The 15882-nt window shown below is 45.6% G+C and overlaps 1 protein-coding gene across 2 annotated transcripts in view; it reads right to left on the bottom strand.

Annotated features, from left to right (window-relative positions):
• BAIAP2L1 (BAR/IMD domain containing adaptor protein 2 like 1) overlaps window positions 1-15882 on the bottom strand; it is a 94654-nt gene that overhangs the window by 9952 nt on the left and 68820 nt on the right. The window contains exons 6-12 of one of the 2 annotated variants that reach the window (XM_019422600.2): window positions 14930-15067; window positions 14129-14281; window positions 12176-12343; window positions 9536-9683; window positions 7452-7668; window positions 6747-6824; window positions 5516-5696 (exon numbers count right to left, since the gene is read on the bottom strand). In XM_019422600.2, the coding sequence (XP_019278145.2) occupies window positions 5516-5696; window positions 6747-6824; window positions 7452-7668; window positions 9536-9683; window positions 12176-12343; window positions 14129-14281; window positions 14930-15067 (1083 nt within the window). The remainder of the gene's footprint in view (window positions 1-5515; window positions 5697-6746; window positions 6825-7451; window positions 7669-9535; window positions 9684-12175; window positions 12344-14128; window positions 14282-14929; window positions 15068-15882) is intronic. The other variant, XM_053894226.1, reaches the window with a different exon arrangement.

Below are 15882 nucleotides of genomic sequence, written 5' to 3'. Positions count from 1 at the left end.
TTTTTTTTTTTTAATGTTGGCATTTCAAAGATCTGGAACACAGAATTACATAAATTATCAAAAAAAATCCCGGGGCCCTGAGTTGGCTCAGTTAGTTGAACGTCTGGACTTAGGCTCAGGTCATGATCCTGTGGTTTGTGAGTTCAAGCCTCATGTTGAGCCCTGTGCTGATAGCTCGGAGCCTGGAGCCTGCTTCGGATTGTTTTTCCCTCTCTCTCTGCCTCTCCCCTGCTCATGCTCTCTCTCAAAAATAAACATTAGAAAGAAAAAAAAAAAAAAAAGCTCCAACATACATTAACGTGAGCAAACCAGAACTGCTTCCAAAGTGAAGACAGGACGATGGTTTCTCCAAGCAGGCCACAGTGGTCACTAGCTCCGTCAGTTCTTACCTCTTAAATAACTTGTCATCCCTTTCCATCTCCACCGAACGCGACTCCCACCACCCTCATTCCCTGGACACCTGCACTGCCTCCTGCCCCGTCACCAGGCCCCAGCGCACACCCTGAGGGCCATCAGCAGATGCCTGCCGTGCAGGAGGACGCAGGAAGGACGACGCACGGCCCAGACATCCTGGCTCGGTGTGCTTTTCTCCCAGCCTGTCCCTCCCACCGCCTGTCTGGCTGTGGCCCCGGACCGCACGTAGCCACCACGGTTCCCACAATGCACATCTGGAAGGCTTTGTTTGGTCAGAGCTCTTCCTTTAGAACTTGGCTCAAATGCTTGCGACCAAGAAGCCACCCCTGTGCTTGCCAGGAGCCCGAGCCCTCCCTCCTCCGCCGCCCGTCACGTATTTGCCCTCCACACTTTCGCATGGCTCCACTGCTCACTGGACTCCACTCCTAGGCTGCCTTCTTCCTGTTTGTTTCCTAAGGGCTAGCACAGGGCCTGGACCATGCATGGTAAATTTGTCAGTCAATGCTCAATGGGTGAATTCCAACATGAAGGTCTCACCGTGGTCCACAGATCCCTTCTATACTGTACATCTTCACACATCATTTAACTGTCTTTAAAAAAGAAGTATGGTTGGTCACAGTTGTCTGATGCCACGGAAACATTAGTTACCAAAGTTATGCGACCTCACTACAGGTATTGACTCCTTTGCCTGTTGGAAGTACTAAACATGCCTTTTTTATGGAAGGTTTCAGTTATTAACTGGGGCATGTGGGTGACTCAGTCGGTTAAGCACCTGACTTTGGCTCAGGTCATGAATTCAGGTTTGTGAGTTCGAGTCCCACATTGGGTGAGTTCGAGCCCTGCTTCCAGTGAGCACTGCTTCTCTCTCTCTCTGCCCCTCGTGGGATTCTCTCTCTCTCCCTCCCTTACTTGCTCCCTCTCCCTCTCTCTCTCTCAAAAAAAAAAAAAAAAAAAAAGTTCATCAGCATTCATTATTCTGACGCTTGCGAAGTGAATGATAACTAAAAGCACCACTGGAACCCATACAAAGAAAGCATTTTCGTTAGATATTTGGGGCTTCTAAATGTTATATGAGGGACAGCTGGGTGGCTCAGTGGGTTAAATCTGACTCTTGATTTCAACTAGGTCATGATCTCACAGTTAGTGGGATTGAGCCCTGCAGCCCTGCTTGGGATTCTCTCTCTGCCCCTTCCCCGCTCTCTCTCTCTCACATAAAAACATTTTTAAAAAATGTTACATGAAACCAAACATTAATGGCTGCTAAGATGAAACACTAGAAAAATGTCTTCTGGCTTACAAGACAGAAATAGGGGGCCTGACTGTAGTATCAGGGTGATGCTGGCCTCAGAATGAATTAGGAAGTGTTTCCTCCTGTTCAATTTTTGGGAAAATGTTTGAGAAGGATGGTATTAGCTATTCTTTATTATGTTGGGCAGGAGAAAACAGGATTTTTCATTGTATCCAATCCAGCGTAATAACAACTGCATCAGTACTTTTGTCATAAAGCTTTACTGACACGGTAACAATACTGAAAGTTTTCTAAAACCGAGACTGTGTTGGCTAAAATGTCAGTGTTTTCGCTTATAATTTCAGTGTTAACTATGATTTTGGGGCAAGGTTCTTTTTTATCTTAAAAGACATTACGTAGCCTTAAAGTAATGGAGCGAGGCGGTTATTATCAAAGCTGCTAATACCACAAAAGGAGAGATAACTAGACATGTGTCCCCCTGGATGGACTAGCCACCACCACCACCGATGAAATGCTCTAACAAAACAGGCAAAGAAACAAAACAATAATACTGATTCTGATCAAGGCTGAGAATACAGGAGAAAGGGGAATGCAATAAAGGACACCACGGGATTGCGTTCAGCAAAATTGAGCCTGGGGACACCCTCCAGGACAAAAATCTGGTTCTTCCAGGTACATTATAAGGAAAAAGATATGAAGAGACTCGTAGGTACAAACACTCATCATGAGGCTTGGTGACCAGTTACAGTGTATGCAGCTGGTCTGGATCCAGATTCAAACTATACTGTAAAACTTTTAATAAGACAATCAGAACTTTGATGATTGAGGAATGATGATTGATGACATTGAGGAATTACTGTCAATTTTTAAAGATATGATAATTGGTATTGTGGTTGTGTAAAAATGAAAGGTATTCTATTTAAAGATAAAATTTTTAGGGGTGCCTGGGTGGCTCAGTCGGCTGAGCGTCCGGCTTCGGCTCAGGTCATGATCTCGCGGTTCGTGAGTTCGACCCCGCGTCGGGCTCTGTGCTGGCAGCTCGGAGCCTGGAGCCTGCTTTGGATTCTGTGTCTCCCTCTCTCTCTGCCCCTCCCCTGCTCATGCTCACTCTCGTGCACACTCTCTCTGTCAAAAATAAACATTAAAAAAATTAAAAAATAAATAAAATGTATTATATTTAAGGCATTTATACATGAAATGACATGAAGTCTGGGATTAACACTGAAATGACGGAGTGGCTGGGGGCAAGGTGAAAAAGACTGGTAAATGACCTGGTAATTGTGAAAGCTGGGGGTGAGAGGATCAGGTCATTAGATATCTGACTCTTTCCACTTTTGTGTATGTTTGAATTTTTCCCTAAGAAAAAGCTGAACATCAAAGACAGGAGAAGGCATTACAGACAGGTCACACCAGGACAGCATACCTGGGTATTCCTGGATCCTATGTTTTGTGGCATGCAGTTGTAAGGTTTGTTTCCCCCGGTAAAAGGAATTGTATGCTTTTCAAAATGCCTTAAAGTCATTTCCAAACGCTGTGAATACTGCTTTAAAATGTACGAGGGCCTTTAATAAAACAGCATTTGATATCTTTATCCTTCCAAGCGATTTCTTCTCCACGACAACAGAATGGAAAAGCTCCATTTCCAATAGCTGTGTGTCATTCTTCTGAAAATAATTTTTGAGTTAGGTATTCGGAGTAACTTGGAATGATAAAGGTGCAAACGATTACCATACAGTATGCTTCTCTGAGAGGAGCCAGACAAAGACATTTTTGAATGAAATTGCAAAACCTTGCACTTCCTGGATCAGAACACACCACTGCAGCTTATGATGAAGTAGGCATGTTTCAAAACACCCGAAGGCTCGCACAATGAAACACGGGGCACGTTTGTTAAGAGTGCCCATCCCATGTAATCCAGAGACTGCGCCCAGGCACCATTCACAGCTGAACAGAGGCCGCCAGGGGTGCAGGGCTGTGGAGCCACACACCCCGTGAGAAGCAGGGAGATGCCTCAGCGTGCACTACTGAAAGGACCACACAATAACTGGAAGATAAAAATCACAGTAGCCCAGAATCACTGCACCCAAGTGCCCGTGGACCACCCACAGTGCCCCAGGGCGTTTCCAGGTGGAAGCCGGCAGCCCCCAGGAGTCCAGCCCACGCTCTGGCCCTCACCTCCCCGGCTCCTTCCCACTGCAACCATGCAGCCTCACGGAGGTCCGGACGCCACCTGCCCCCTCCTTTCCTACCCTCCGGTACCGTCTGTCCATGGCCATGCCTGGATTCCATGGTCTGGAACACCACAGCCCCACCCCTGCAAACACCTGGAACTCTCTGCTCCTCCTCCAGCCCCACCACCTGGAAACCCTCCAACACTTAATTACTTCTTGCCTGAGCTGCGCAGCGGCATGTTGCTGGACAAACGACCGTACCTCTTGGCTTCGTCTGAGATCATGACCCCAAATTGTAAACAGGCATCGGCATACTGCGACTACCTTTCTGGAGCGCAGGCACCTTCTCACTCCTCAAAATGCCTGTGTCACAGATTCTCTTTCTTGAGACTTGCTCGCTCTGCCCCCATCGGCTAATGATCTCACTTCCCTGGCCGACAGAGTGGATGTCCTCAGTTGGGCACTCCCTGTGTGTCCCTTCTCCTGGCCCGCCACTGAATCTGCCAGGTGTGCTCTTCTGGCCTTCGAGGCCACTGTCCTTTTCTCTATCCTGCCCCTCCTTTGTGATATAGTCTGTCCTGAGACAAAACTGACAACACGCACCCCTTTCTCGATTCTCTGCCATCCTGGAATCATGGCCTCGTTCTCTGAGCATACCAAGTACGTGCCCTCCTCTGCTCCTGTGTCTGGGAATCTCTCCCCTTGAACCCTGCATGATGGGCTCCTTGCCATTCAGGTCTCAGCTTCGACGTTGCCTCCTCGGGGGTGCGGATATGGTCGCGTGCTGCCCAGATCCCACTCAGGACCGAGAGACTGGTACTGGGCTGCAGGGGGGTGCTGCCCTTGGTCTTCCAGGCTCTTCTGGAAATCGCCCTGGCTAAAGCCCTCACGCCCTAGATGTTCTCGCAGTCCTGCTTCTCCCCTGCCTGATGCTGCGCCCTCTCTCACAGGGGCGCACCCTCGGGATCCCTCATAAGCGCCTGCATGCAAACCTGGGACATCCATCTGAGCTGTCACCCCTTCCCCTCTATCCCTTCACCTTGCTTTGATTGTCTGCATGGCCTCCATCACCGCCCACTTCCTCTCAGTAGAATGTAGGTTCCAGAAGAGCCAGGAATTGGTGTCGCTCATCTCTGTACCTCGAGAGCCCACACCAGGGACCGGGGCTCGGCAGACACAGCTGCCCAAGGAATGAGGGGGCTCTGGGCACCCACGGCCCCTCCGGTCTTTCTTATAGGGTCGTTTAGGATTCCAGAGAACGTACATGAAGCGGTGTTTCCCCAGCACATGGTGCACACTAAACACCTTCTGAAGGCACTGAGATATAGTTACCATTCTTAACCTGAAGTCTCCCTTCAGGGAATAGTATGAAGCTTGAAGGAAATGCAGAAAAAGGTGAAGTGACTGGCAGACTGGAGCCAGGACCAAAGGCGAGGAGAGAGTAAAACCTGATACCATCTGACAAACTGCATTTACAGATAAAATACAAACAGAAGAGGGACCGAGTTTAGGAAGCTGAGTGGCTGTGTGACAGAGAAGGGAACCCAGAAGAGACGGACACATGGCCTGCCCCCAGCCCGCCCCATGGTCGCAACCTTCATCCCTTTGGGAACGACAGCCCACACCCCCCACCGCCATTCAGGAGCTGGGTCACAGCGGGTCACGCTGCAGTTCCACTCACAGGAGAGGTGCTTTCTGGTTTGGACACCGGTGCTTTAAAGGTAGAAATACTTTTGGAAATGTCTGCTCTCTTATCTGCAGCCGCTTCCAGGGACAGACATTGCAAGTAATCTGGCGGGGGGATGACCACGCTGCTTTTCTCGGATAAGTTCACGGTGCTGATGCTTCTCACTGGCGCTGGGCTAACAACCAACAGGCAGAGAAGGTGCATTACATAAGATCCCACCATCTGAACCCCGAACATCCTGAACATCCTATGGCCAGAACTGCAACAGATTAACAACCACACAGGGTGTGGGGAGGAGAGGACACATAATAGACCTCTATGTAAAAAGGACTGTCATGTTTTCACTGGTTTATAAATGTGCACTCAAAAGAAAACTAGCTTAATTCAGGGCTGGCTCTTGATTAATTTAAGGAGATCAATAAGAAAATGAACACTAAAAAGTGTTGAGCACTTCAGATTAAAACAAAACAAAAAGAACCTCAGCATTTTGACATCGTAAACACGATACCTAGTTTCATTCCTTGGCCCAGTGGCTGTTGAGCTACATGGCCAGGGATGAGGATACAGAGACGACACTGACCAGGACTTGGGGGCATCAGCTGTGGTGCTCAAAGGTGCGCCCGGACAGCTAGATGGGATGCAGGGCTTCCCTGAGGTGGGAACCACTGAGGATGTGGCAGTTTAGGGTAAAGATGAGGGTAGTCTGGAGGGGTCACTTCTGAGGACCCCACGGGGCAGCCGACTACAACTGTGCAACACACACGCAAGTTTCACAGCCAGGTGTGGGAAAGACCTTCCTGGGTTTTAGCCTTGGCTCCACCTTTCTGTGCCTCGGTTTCCTCAATTTTAAAGCGGCGACCTACCTCATAAGGCTGTTCTGAGAATTAAATGAGCTAGTCAGTGTAAGGCATGTTGGCGCTTCCTAAGCGGCAATGACCATGACGGTCGCCTTGGATTTAGTAACCAGTTGGGGAGGGGGGGGTGTGGTGGGTGGTTCCAGAGGGCTGACGGGGTGAGGAGCAGAGTCTGGGGGCGTGCCCTCACAGCAGAAGCCACAAGGGAAACAGCCGCGGGTAACAATCCCCCTTTTGTGCTCTCCTACACCATCGGGGGTTTCCCTGTGGGGCTGGCTCCATATGCAGACGGAATTCTGATATGGCCGAGAACATGCAGTCAAAGGTGAGTTTGTGGTCACTGGGAAATGGGAGCCACAGTCAGGTCCTACCTTGGTGTGGGCACACTCATGGCCTCCTTTGCATCTTCTTCCAGCAACTTCGTGTAAGATGCCGGGAACCAACCCCTCCTACAGGTGAGTGTGAGAAAAAAACCTGATCATGGGGTCAGCAGCAGACAAGTGGACAATAAACACACCACGGGGGGACTTGGGGCAGCTCCAGAGCAGACCAATTCCTTTTCACCATGTCACATGATGTGTATTTTATACACAGCATTTATTTTATTTGGATTCTCTTTTTGGTTTTTTTTCCACATTTATTTAATAGGTAAGTAATCTACACAGAAACCAACTTAACCACCTTACAGTAAAGCCTGTGCACCTACTTGTTGAAATGAGGACACTAGCCTTTAAACTATTTGTGGGCTAAATCTTAACAAAATCTATCTAATGTGCATATTATCCTTGAGAAATCCAAAGTCACATTAAAAAAAAGGAAGACAAAGAGTATTTAAAGTACTTTCTGAGGCGACTTCATATGATCTATTCAAGAATCAAACTCATCTGCAGATGCACAGACATATAGAAAATGGCCCGGAACAGAGTATAACTCCGATGAACTAAACTAGGAACTTAACTTTGGTAAAAATACTACAGTGACCACAAGGACTCTGCTACTCAATGGAGATACAGCAGTTCCCTGAAGCAGCGGGCGGTCCTGACTCCTGCGCGGGCAGCATCTACCCCAAGACTTACGCTTTAGTGGTGTCGTGCTCCCCATAAAGCCAGCCGTCTTTCTCCTCGGGGACGAGCAGCGTGAGGACATCTCCCTGGGCGAAGCTGAGCAAGCTCTGGTTCGCGCCTGCGGTGTGTGGGAAGATGGTTTTCACCTTCTGCTTCTTCATCATGTTCAGTCCGGTTGCGACAGAAACCGATCGCTGTAAACTGGGATCATCTGAAGAATCTGTTAAAACTGAGCACGGCAGCGATTGCTTTTCAAAGAGCGATAACACGGCAAGTTCACACCAGCAAACCCCAGAAAGCCACCCACTCCTGTCTGCCAGCGATCCTTCCACTTCAGCTCCACGCGCCGTATCTCCGAGCCTTAGTCTTTGCCTAGACCAACGGACGGCTGGGCGGGGAACAGCGGCCTGAGGCCCCCCACCGAGGACAACCCTTGAGGCTAAATGCTCTTCCCCACGCAGAGAGGACACACAGAGGCCAAGCCTCACCCGTGCTCTGAGGTAATCAGAGGCCAGCTGATGCATCACCAGAGGGTCTGATGCCTTCCTCACCCCCCTCTCCCAACATGAATCCCAAGGCAAGGCGGGATCTACTCAAACCCCACTGCCCACGCTCTGGGCTGCAAGGAACAAGAGGAGACTGGAAATGCAGCTATTCTTGCCGTGCTCACTAACTGAACCCTAATCAGCGCCGTCCACACTTTTGATGCTTCGCAGATTCTGAGGGAAGGACTAGTTATCATCCACAGTGACTCAGTGGGATCACAGCTAGCACGTGGCCTAGCTGGGCACCAGATGTGGGTAGCCTGACCCCACAGCCCGGACTTTGATACGTGAAGCGCTATGTGACCTGTACATTTCTGTCTCCCTTGGAGTGCGGGCTGATACTTACCACTCCAAAGAAACAAAAGAGCCATTCTGAAAATCTCCTCTCCTGTCTCACCCAGGGCTGCAAAGGCTGCAGTCTGTGGCTCTCTCTAGCACATGGCTTGAAGGCCATGACTTTCATGAGTGAGCCTGTGAGACACCTATCACAGAAAGAGGGGTCTCTGGTGTCAAAAACTCTGCACAGAGCAGAGCCTAACCAAAGCTGCCTGAAATGTCTGCAAACAGTAACTGGTCCTGATTTATTAAAACAGCATCAACAGAAATTTAAGCAGCGAGAACTTAAGTGTTCAGAAGGCATGAAGTTCTCTGTTAGAGATGATGTAAAATGCTGATTATAATTCAAACCAAGCCTATTGGTAAGATTAATAACCATAATTTTGTCATGGGAACTTTAATAGTTTGTTTATTGAAAAAATAAATTTTATTACAATTGCCACCTAATATGGCACTCAGTGTGGAGGCTCTTTGTACATTATATTTTAAAATGTAACACCTTTCTTTTAAAAAAAAATTTTTTTTTAATGTTAATTTTTGAGAGAGATAGAGAGAGGCAGAGCACAAGCGGGGGAGGGACAGGGTAAGAGAGGGAGACACAGAATCCGAAGCAGGCTCCAGGCTCTGAGCTGTCAGCACAGAGCCTAGTGTGGGGCTCAAACCCACAAACCGCGAGATCAAGACATGAGCCGAACATGAGTCAGATGCCCAACCGACTGAGCCACCCAGGTGCCCCTAAAATGTAACACCTTTCAATAGCACAATTATTCTATATAAACATGAATCAGTACATGGAATTAGTATGTGTTAAAGTGTCACTTATAAAATGTCTTACGGTTTTATAATAAACTCATACCTTTATTTTGAAGTGTAAGTTCCAATAAGGCAATGCTGAATTCTACTTCATGGTAACATTTATCCAAAATATTAAAAAAAATTTAAAAAGGTATTTAAAAAGGGGCACCTGGGTGGCTCAGTCAGTTGAGCATCCGACTTCAGCTCAGGTTATGATCTCACAGTTTGTGAGTTCGAGCCCCACGTCAGGCTCTGTGCAGACAGCTCAGAGCCTAGAGCCTGCTTCAGATCCTGTGTCTCCCTCTCTCTCTGCCCCTTCCCCGCTCATGCTCTGTCTCTGTCTCTCAAAAATGAATAAACGTTAAAAAAAAAAAATTTTAAAAAAAGGTATTTAAAAAGAAATCAAAATAAATATCTTACCTGTTGAATTCTTTATCCTTTCTGAATTCTGTGCAACTGCTGTTGGGTTATTAAACATATCAATCAAAGGACTGGTATACGCTCTGGCTGAAGGAGCTGGGGGCACCTTTGGTGAATATTTAGAAAGGGTGTCATAATCTTTCCCAACCTGTGAAAAATTCCTTATTAGTTTAATATTAGTGTAACACAGCAATGGACTTACAGAGATTTCCAGGGCTGATGGAACATGTTTTAAATTCCACTTTCTTCCCCAAATTCTCTTAGTTGGGTGGTAATGCCTTATTCTGAATTATTTCAAGATTATCACATTCTTTTTTTCATTTTGTCTTTTTTAAAGCAATTACTCCCCATTTCCCACATCCCCTGGCAACCACTAATCTACTTTCTGTCTCTATGGATTTTAGGGTCCTCTCTAGGTCTATAGGATTTGTCTTCTTGGCTACAGAATTCTATACTTAAAATAATTTTTCCAAAGAATTTTGAGTGCATTGCTCCTTTAATTTCTAACATCTTGTTTTGGTAACAAGAAATCTGTTACCATTAGTGTTCTCTTTTCTTTGTGAGTAATTTATTTTCCCCCCTCCCAGAAATTTTTAGAATTTTCTCTTTGCCTCTTTCTGCAACTTGACCACGATCTATTGAGGTTTGGTTTTTTCCTCTTGTCCAGGCTCACTCACTCAGTGTTAAAGAGCAGGCAGGGTCTACTGCAGTAACTTCTGCAGGGACCATAGTCAGGGCAGCAGAGGGGGAGAAGTGGCTGGCCTTGAATATACCTGGAAGGTGGAAACAACAGGGCATGCCTGTGGGTTGGCTGTGACTGGGGAGGGGGAGGGGGAGAGAGAGGGAGGGCGGAGTCCACATTTGTGCCTGAGCTACTGAAAGGATGGAGCTGCCATTTCCTGGATGGAAAAGACTGGAGAAGCATGTTTAGAGTGAGAAAATCTATCGTGTGGTTTTGGACAAGCTGAATTTGAGATCCCCATTAGACATCTGGTGATTCTAAGAAGGCAACTGGGTATCTCCAACCTGTCTAACATTAAGTTTATATCCTCTCTTTTTGTGTGGCATTTTGGGAGAGCTCTTTGGCTTAATTTTCTAAGCAGTTCCATTCTGCTAACAAGCCCGTCTACTGGTGTGGGGTTTTCTTGTTTGTTTGTTTTTTTGTGGAGGGAGGAAGGGGAGAGAAATTTAAAAACCTATTTTAGAAGAATTTCAAGCAAGTACAAAAGTAGGAAGAAGAGCACAATAAATCTTTATGTACCCAACACCCAGCTTCAACAGTTACAAATTCATGGCCACTATTGTTTCATGTACACCACACCCATCTTCCCCCATGCCTGGATTATGTATGCTGAAGCAAATCCCAGACATTTCAATTATAAATAATAATCCAATTTTTACTTTCCAAAATCTCTAGTTGATTTTTCCCTGGGGATGTAATATCTTTTCATCTCTTTCTTAAGATTTCTCCTCCGCTATTTCCTCTGTTGCCTCCGGTATTGGCCATTCTGGTTTTTTTTCTTTTGGTGTATCTTTTTATGGCATTGTTTTTCCTTACTTGCTCAGTGATTCCTGGTTATCTGTCCATCTTGGTATCTTACGGCATTCTCTATTCTTTTCACTCTTTATGGTAGTATGGATTTTGCCTGTTCTCCTTATCACAGGCTACCTACAGTGGGGTAGAGGACAGGGAAGATACTTCCAGGAGCATGCATGACCTCTGCAGTGAGGTGCTTTGGCCAGTAGACCAAAGTCCCTGTTGCCTACTGTTCATTCAGCGCAATTGGGTCATTCAGCGCAAGTGGGACATTCAGCGCAAGTGAGACAGTGGGGAAGAAACTGACCAACTTAGAGGATGCGAATCATACAGGAATGTAATGTCCTGGGTTCTCCACCGCTTCTTGCAAACCATGGACTCTGAGCTTACTGCTCCGCCCTCTGCTGCAGTCTTGCCCTGCACATGCTCAGAGCTAAGGTTTCCTTCTCTTTTGATTCTCCACACACTGATCTTGCCTTTCTTTTAGACTCCTTCAGGGTTGCTGGCCCACTGACAGCACCTTCTCTTATTCCCCATGCAGTTATGGATCTATTCTGTAGGTTGCTGACTGGTCTTTAGCATCTCTGCTATCATTTCAGAGGTTAGGATGGACTCATGTATCCAAACTACCCACTGGAAACAAATCTCCACATGTCTGCACAAAGTACTAAAACCCGGGTTCAAAGAACAGCAAACTACAATGCTTGACTGCATTACCTTGAATACTGGGGTGGCCATATTTTTTTTCCCAGTACCAGATTATGTTGTGATGAATGGCACCAGAGTTTTGCTAATTATTCTCTAAGACACCTACACTTCCTTCACTACGAATAAACATACAAATTTTGAATCATTACAATTAAAAACAGTAACAATAACATTTCCAAAACAAAGATAACAGTGGTATCCACAGCACTACACACTGCTAACCACTGCACAGCCAGTGTCAAATCTGAAGGCAAGGGGATACAAGTGAGAAAAGGCAGGCCCTAGAATAAAGGAAGACCTGTGATTCCCACTAACAAAAGCCTTGGTCCTCTGTGCAAATTTGGCCCAAATCGTATTAGTAAATGTGAAATCTTGGGGAGAAAACCAGTTCCTACCATGTTGCTTCTCTCGATCATTGGTGAAGGCTGAGGCGTTCCGGACACTGGGGTAGAGACTGGGGTCTTAATTTCTTCTATCATATTCATGATTTTCTCAGGTACTTTGGTAGCATCCCCACAGGTCTCCTGCCACCTAGGCAGTTTGGAATTGAGTAATTCTGCAGACTATAAATCCAAAAGAAACACAACTAAACACAAACATGTATTGCTCAAAGAGCTGAGAAAAGTTACATCAACTATCAGTGGTAATGTTTTACTGACTTACTACCACAAGTCTGAGACATTGTGTTAAATCCAGTGAACATTTAACCATCTCTGAGCATCTGCCCTGGGTTACTGGCTGAGAAAGATTAGGCTCCTTTTCTACAGGAGCTTCTCCATTCCCACAGCATGAATGCAGAGTTTAAGACTACTACAAGAATTGTAAATGATGAAGAACAAGCTCAAACACCAAAAGGGAGGCTTGAGCAATCTTATTAAGCCCTATTGTTTCCCCAGTGGCCTCAGAAATGCCAATCAGTGCTTTCTTCCTCTTACTCCTGAGAGAGGGCAAAGCCCTCACCCCAACCCTTCTACGCCCTCAGACTGTAACCCTCACACACCAACTGCTTGGGCCTGCTTTATCCAAGGAGCCCCTGAAAGGACTGGGACACCGAAGCCAGGAAAAGGGAAGGCACAAGAGCAGTTTTCAGAAAGGTGATGTGACTTCCAATAGAGAAAAGAAGTAGACTTAGTTTATGCTACAAAGCATAGCTGGGATCCAAAGTTAACAGTAAGAAAGAGTCTGCCACCAACTAGAGCTCTCTGGAAACAGGCCAGGTTGCCTTGTGTCACAGTGAGCATCCCTTCAGTGGCAAGGCTTTGCTGTAGGAAGAGCTTCACGGTCACTTGGCCTATTGACCCTGGCCCAGCAGGGCACCCTCACCATGGAAAATGACTCTGCCAAAACTAGTACAGATGCACTGTTGACAAAAGTGATCATCTAATACTGCAGTTCTTTCTTGTAACAATGTTAGATCTTAGGAATTTAGATTTGGTAGTTGCAAACACTTTATAAAATATGTAACATTTGCCTGATGCATACAGATAGGGCCAAGTTGTTTCCCCCGAAAAAGAGGACGTTGCCTTATATGCAAGTGTTTACAAAGCTTCTACCATGGAGCACTCTACATACATACAACAATACATACAACAATATATACAACATACATACAACAATACATACAACAATAATGTAATGTTGTAAATTACATTACAAATAACAATGAATATTTGACTTCACTCAATGCTAGTTTTGGATGCTTACACAGGCCCAATAAAATTTATAATTTAAAAAAAAGGGAAAGGGAAATGACACATATTTTGTAATGCTTTCTGGGGGCATAACCTCAAAACTATGTGTGCTGGAAGCAGGGCCGTAAAGCCAGTCATTCAGTTGATGAGATCACGAGGAAACACCTTGAGGAGGATAAAAAAGTAACCACAACAACTGTCTCGATGCTGGGACAGAACTTCCAGGGACACTTCTGTACATGGACTCCCAAGGTGAATATCTCAAACCACCCAGGTGGGCTGGACTTGGGGCCCACTGGGGCCCATCCCACGGCTCTGGTGAGGACACTGATGCTGAGGATGCATCAGAGAGAGTCTGAGAAAAGCAGACTCATAGGTGAGAAAAGAAAAAGTGCTGTTTCTCAATTATTAGGCATTTTATGAAATATTTTAAATATGGATATATTACTTAAATATTATAAGCAACATTTGACCATTTCATCCACGTTTCTCAAAGTTTACATATTCAAGTTGGCCAAAACTCTTTCTTTGGAGTCTTCTCATTGGCAAAATAGGCCCATCACTTTACACTGAGGCACATATGGAAGGTAAGTAATTTCTAGGGCATTTGAATATGAAATTATTAATAATGCAACACAACTTGCCATCTGAACCCACCTGTAAATGATAATAATGTAAGTGATTTGCAAAGCTACAGTGTTTGTCAACCAGAAAGCAGAAGCGCCTTTTCTCTTCAAGCAGAGCTTCTTTGCACCCATCTGCAATAAATTTCTGGATGTCGCTCTGGCGAGAAGTAACGGTTTCTACATACTAGGAAAATAAATAATAATTATACAAGTATGACATGAGGAATCAGAGCTGCACAGCCAGACGTTTATCTTCCACCATCTTTGCACTTGGTTTATTTTGATAATGGAATAAATACTAAATGCAGATAAACATTAGATAAAATAACAAAGTGGTAGCCTGATCTGAGCAGGTATTATCATTCTCATTAAGATCCCTGACTCATGTGCAGAAGAACTCTGCCAAAGGCCTTCCACTCTGTGCTGGGCAATTTGCACAAAATATTACTTTATGTTTCAGGGACAGGATTGTGTTCTGTTGGAAAATCAACAGCTTTAGAACCAGAAACTTCGAATTCAAACCACAGTTCTAAGTATCAACCATGTGACTTAGCCTAAGCCTCATTTTCTTCATCTGTAAAATGGGGATAGTAATGCTAACCACCCTCCCCTGAATCGGGAAAAAATGCCCATGTTCTTAGGAGGCTACTAATTATCCTCGACTCTGGAAAACTCTGTGGCCTTAAGCTCATACCAACTCAAAAATGCTCGTAAGCTTCAACAGCAGCAGAGCAGTAAGCAGATGAAAGTATAGGCTGAGTGAGGTAAGCAAGCTTCCCTGTAAACTGCACAAATCATCAACAACAAAATAAAGAAGTGCTGAAAAGTTCACCTCAATTTCTTTGTGTTCATATTTGAGCGCATTTCGTCCTCCTTGACTTTTCCTTCTGATCTTCTTCAACTCTGCTTGAGATTTCTCCAAAGAATCTAATTTATTCCTGTGTTCTGTTTGGTATCTTTTAAGAGTTGCCTGTAAGTGAAATGTTGTGCTTGTTTTAGTGTAGCACCATACAAACTGTTGGGCAGTTACTGCTGCCAATATTTCCACTGGACGTGGCCTTGCACACCCGTTCCCTCCCTTCCACTTCAACGTGTGACTTTGTCCTCAAGTTCCCCGTTCACAGAAGGGCCCACTGACCACAAGGGCAGCTCCTGTAGGATAACAATGTCTCTTCTTTCTTGTTCTCTCCAATGTTTTAGGACACTGAGTGGTAAGTACTTTGGGGAATAAAAAAACAATTTAATGTTCCTGACTGTTTTATGACTTACAGTTTTAAGAAACAAAATTAACAATTGCAATCACAACCAATTATTTTGGGTGCTGTGTAGCGAAGTGTTTGGGGAGCCTAATAGAACTAGGTCAGAATTCTGGCATCATCCTTCATTTCCTGTGTGATCTCAGCAATTATTTAATTTCTCTAAAACCCATGTTCTCCCTTTAACCTGTACAGTGAGGATAAGAAGAGTATCTACATAAGAGTTTCTATAGGGATAAACATCAGATAACGTATGGAAAATGCTTGCCATTACATCTACCTCAGCAGCTTTTGGAGGTCCCTCCAGAGTGCACACAGGGGCAGCAGGGCAATTTCAGGGTAACCTACACTGCTTACTGCCACATGGGGCCTTGGTGAGAAAGGGTCTTTAGGTGGCAAAGAAAGTAGCTACTCTACAGCAGGTAAGGGAGGTGGAAAGAGCCCTGTGTGTGGAGGGTCAGGCAGATGGAGAAAACTGCTGGAATCATCAATACCGGGTGACAGGCAAGGGACACCATGCAGGAGCAGT

The sequence above is a fragment of the Panthera pardus genome, unplaced genomic scaffold, assembly GCF_024362965.1.
Source record: "Panthera pardus isolate Hobbes unplaced genomic scaffold, ASM2436296v1 HiC_scaffold_4, whole genome shotgun sequence".
Taxonomy (NCBI): Eukaryota; Metazoa; Chordata; class Mammalia; order Carnivora; family Felidae; genus Panthera; species Panthera pardus.
This window is presented reverse-complemented; position numbering and strand designations above follow the sequence as displayed.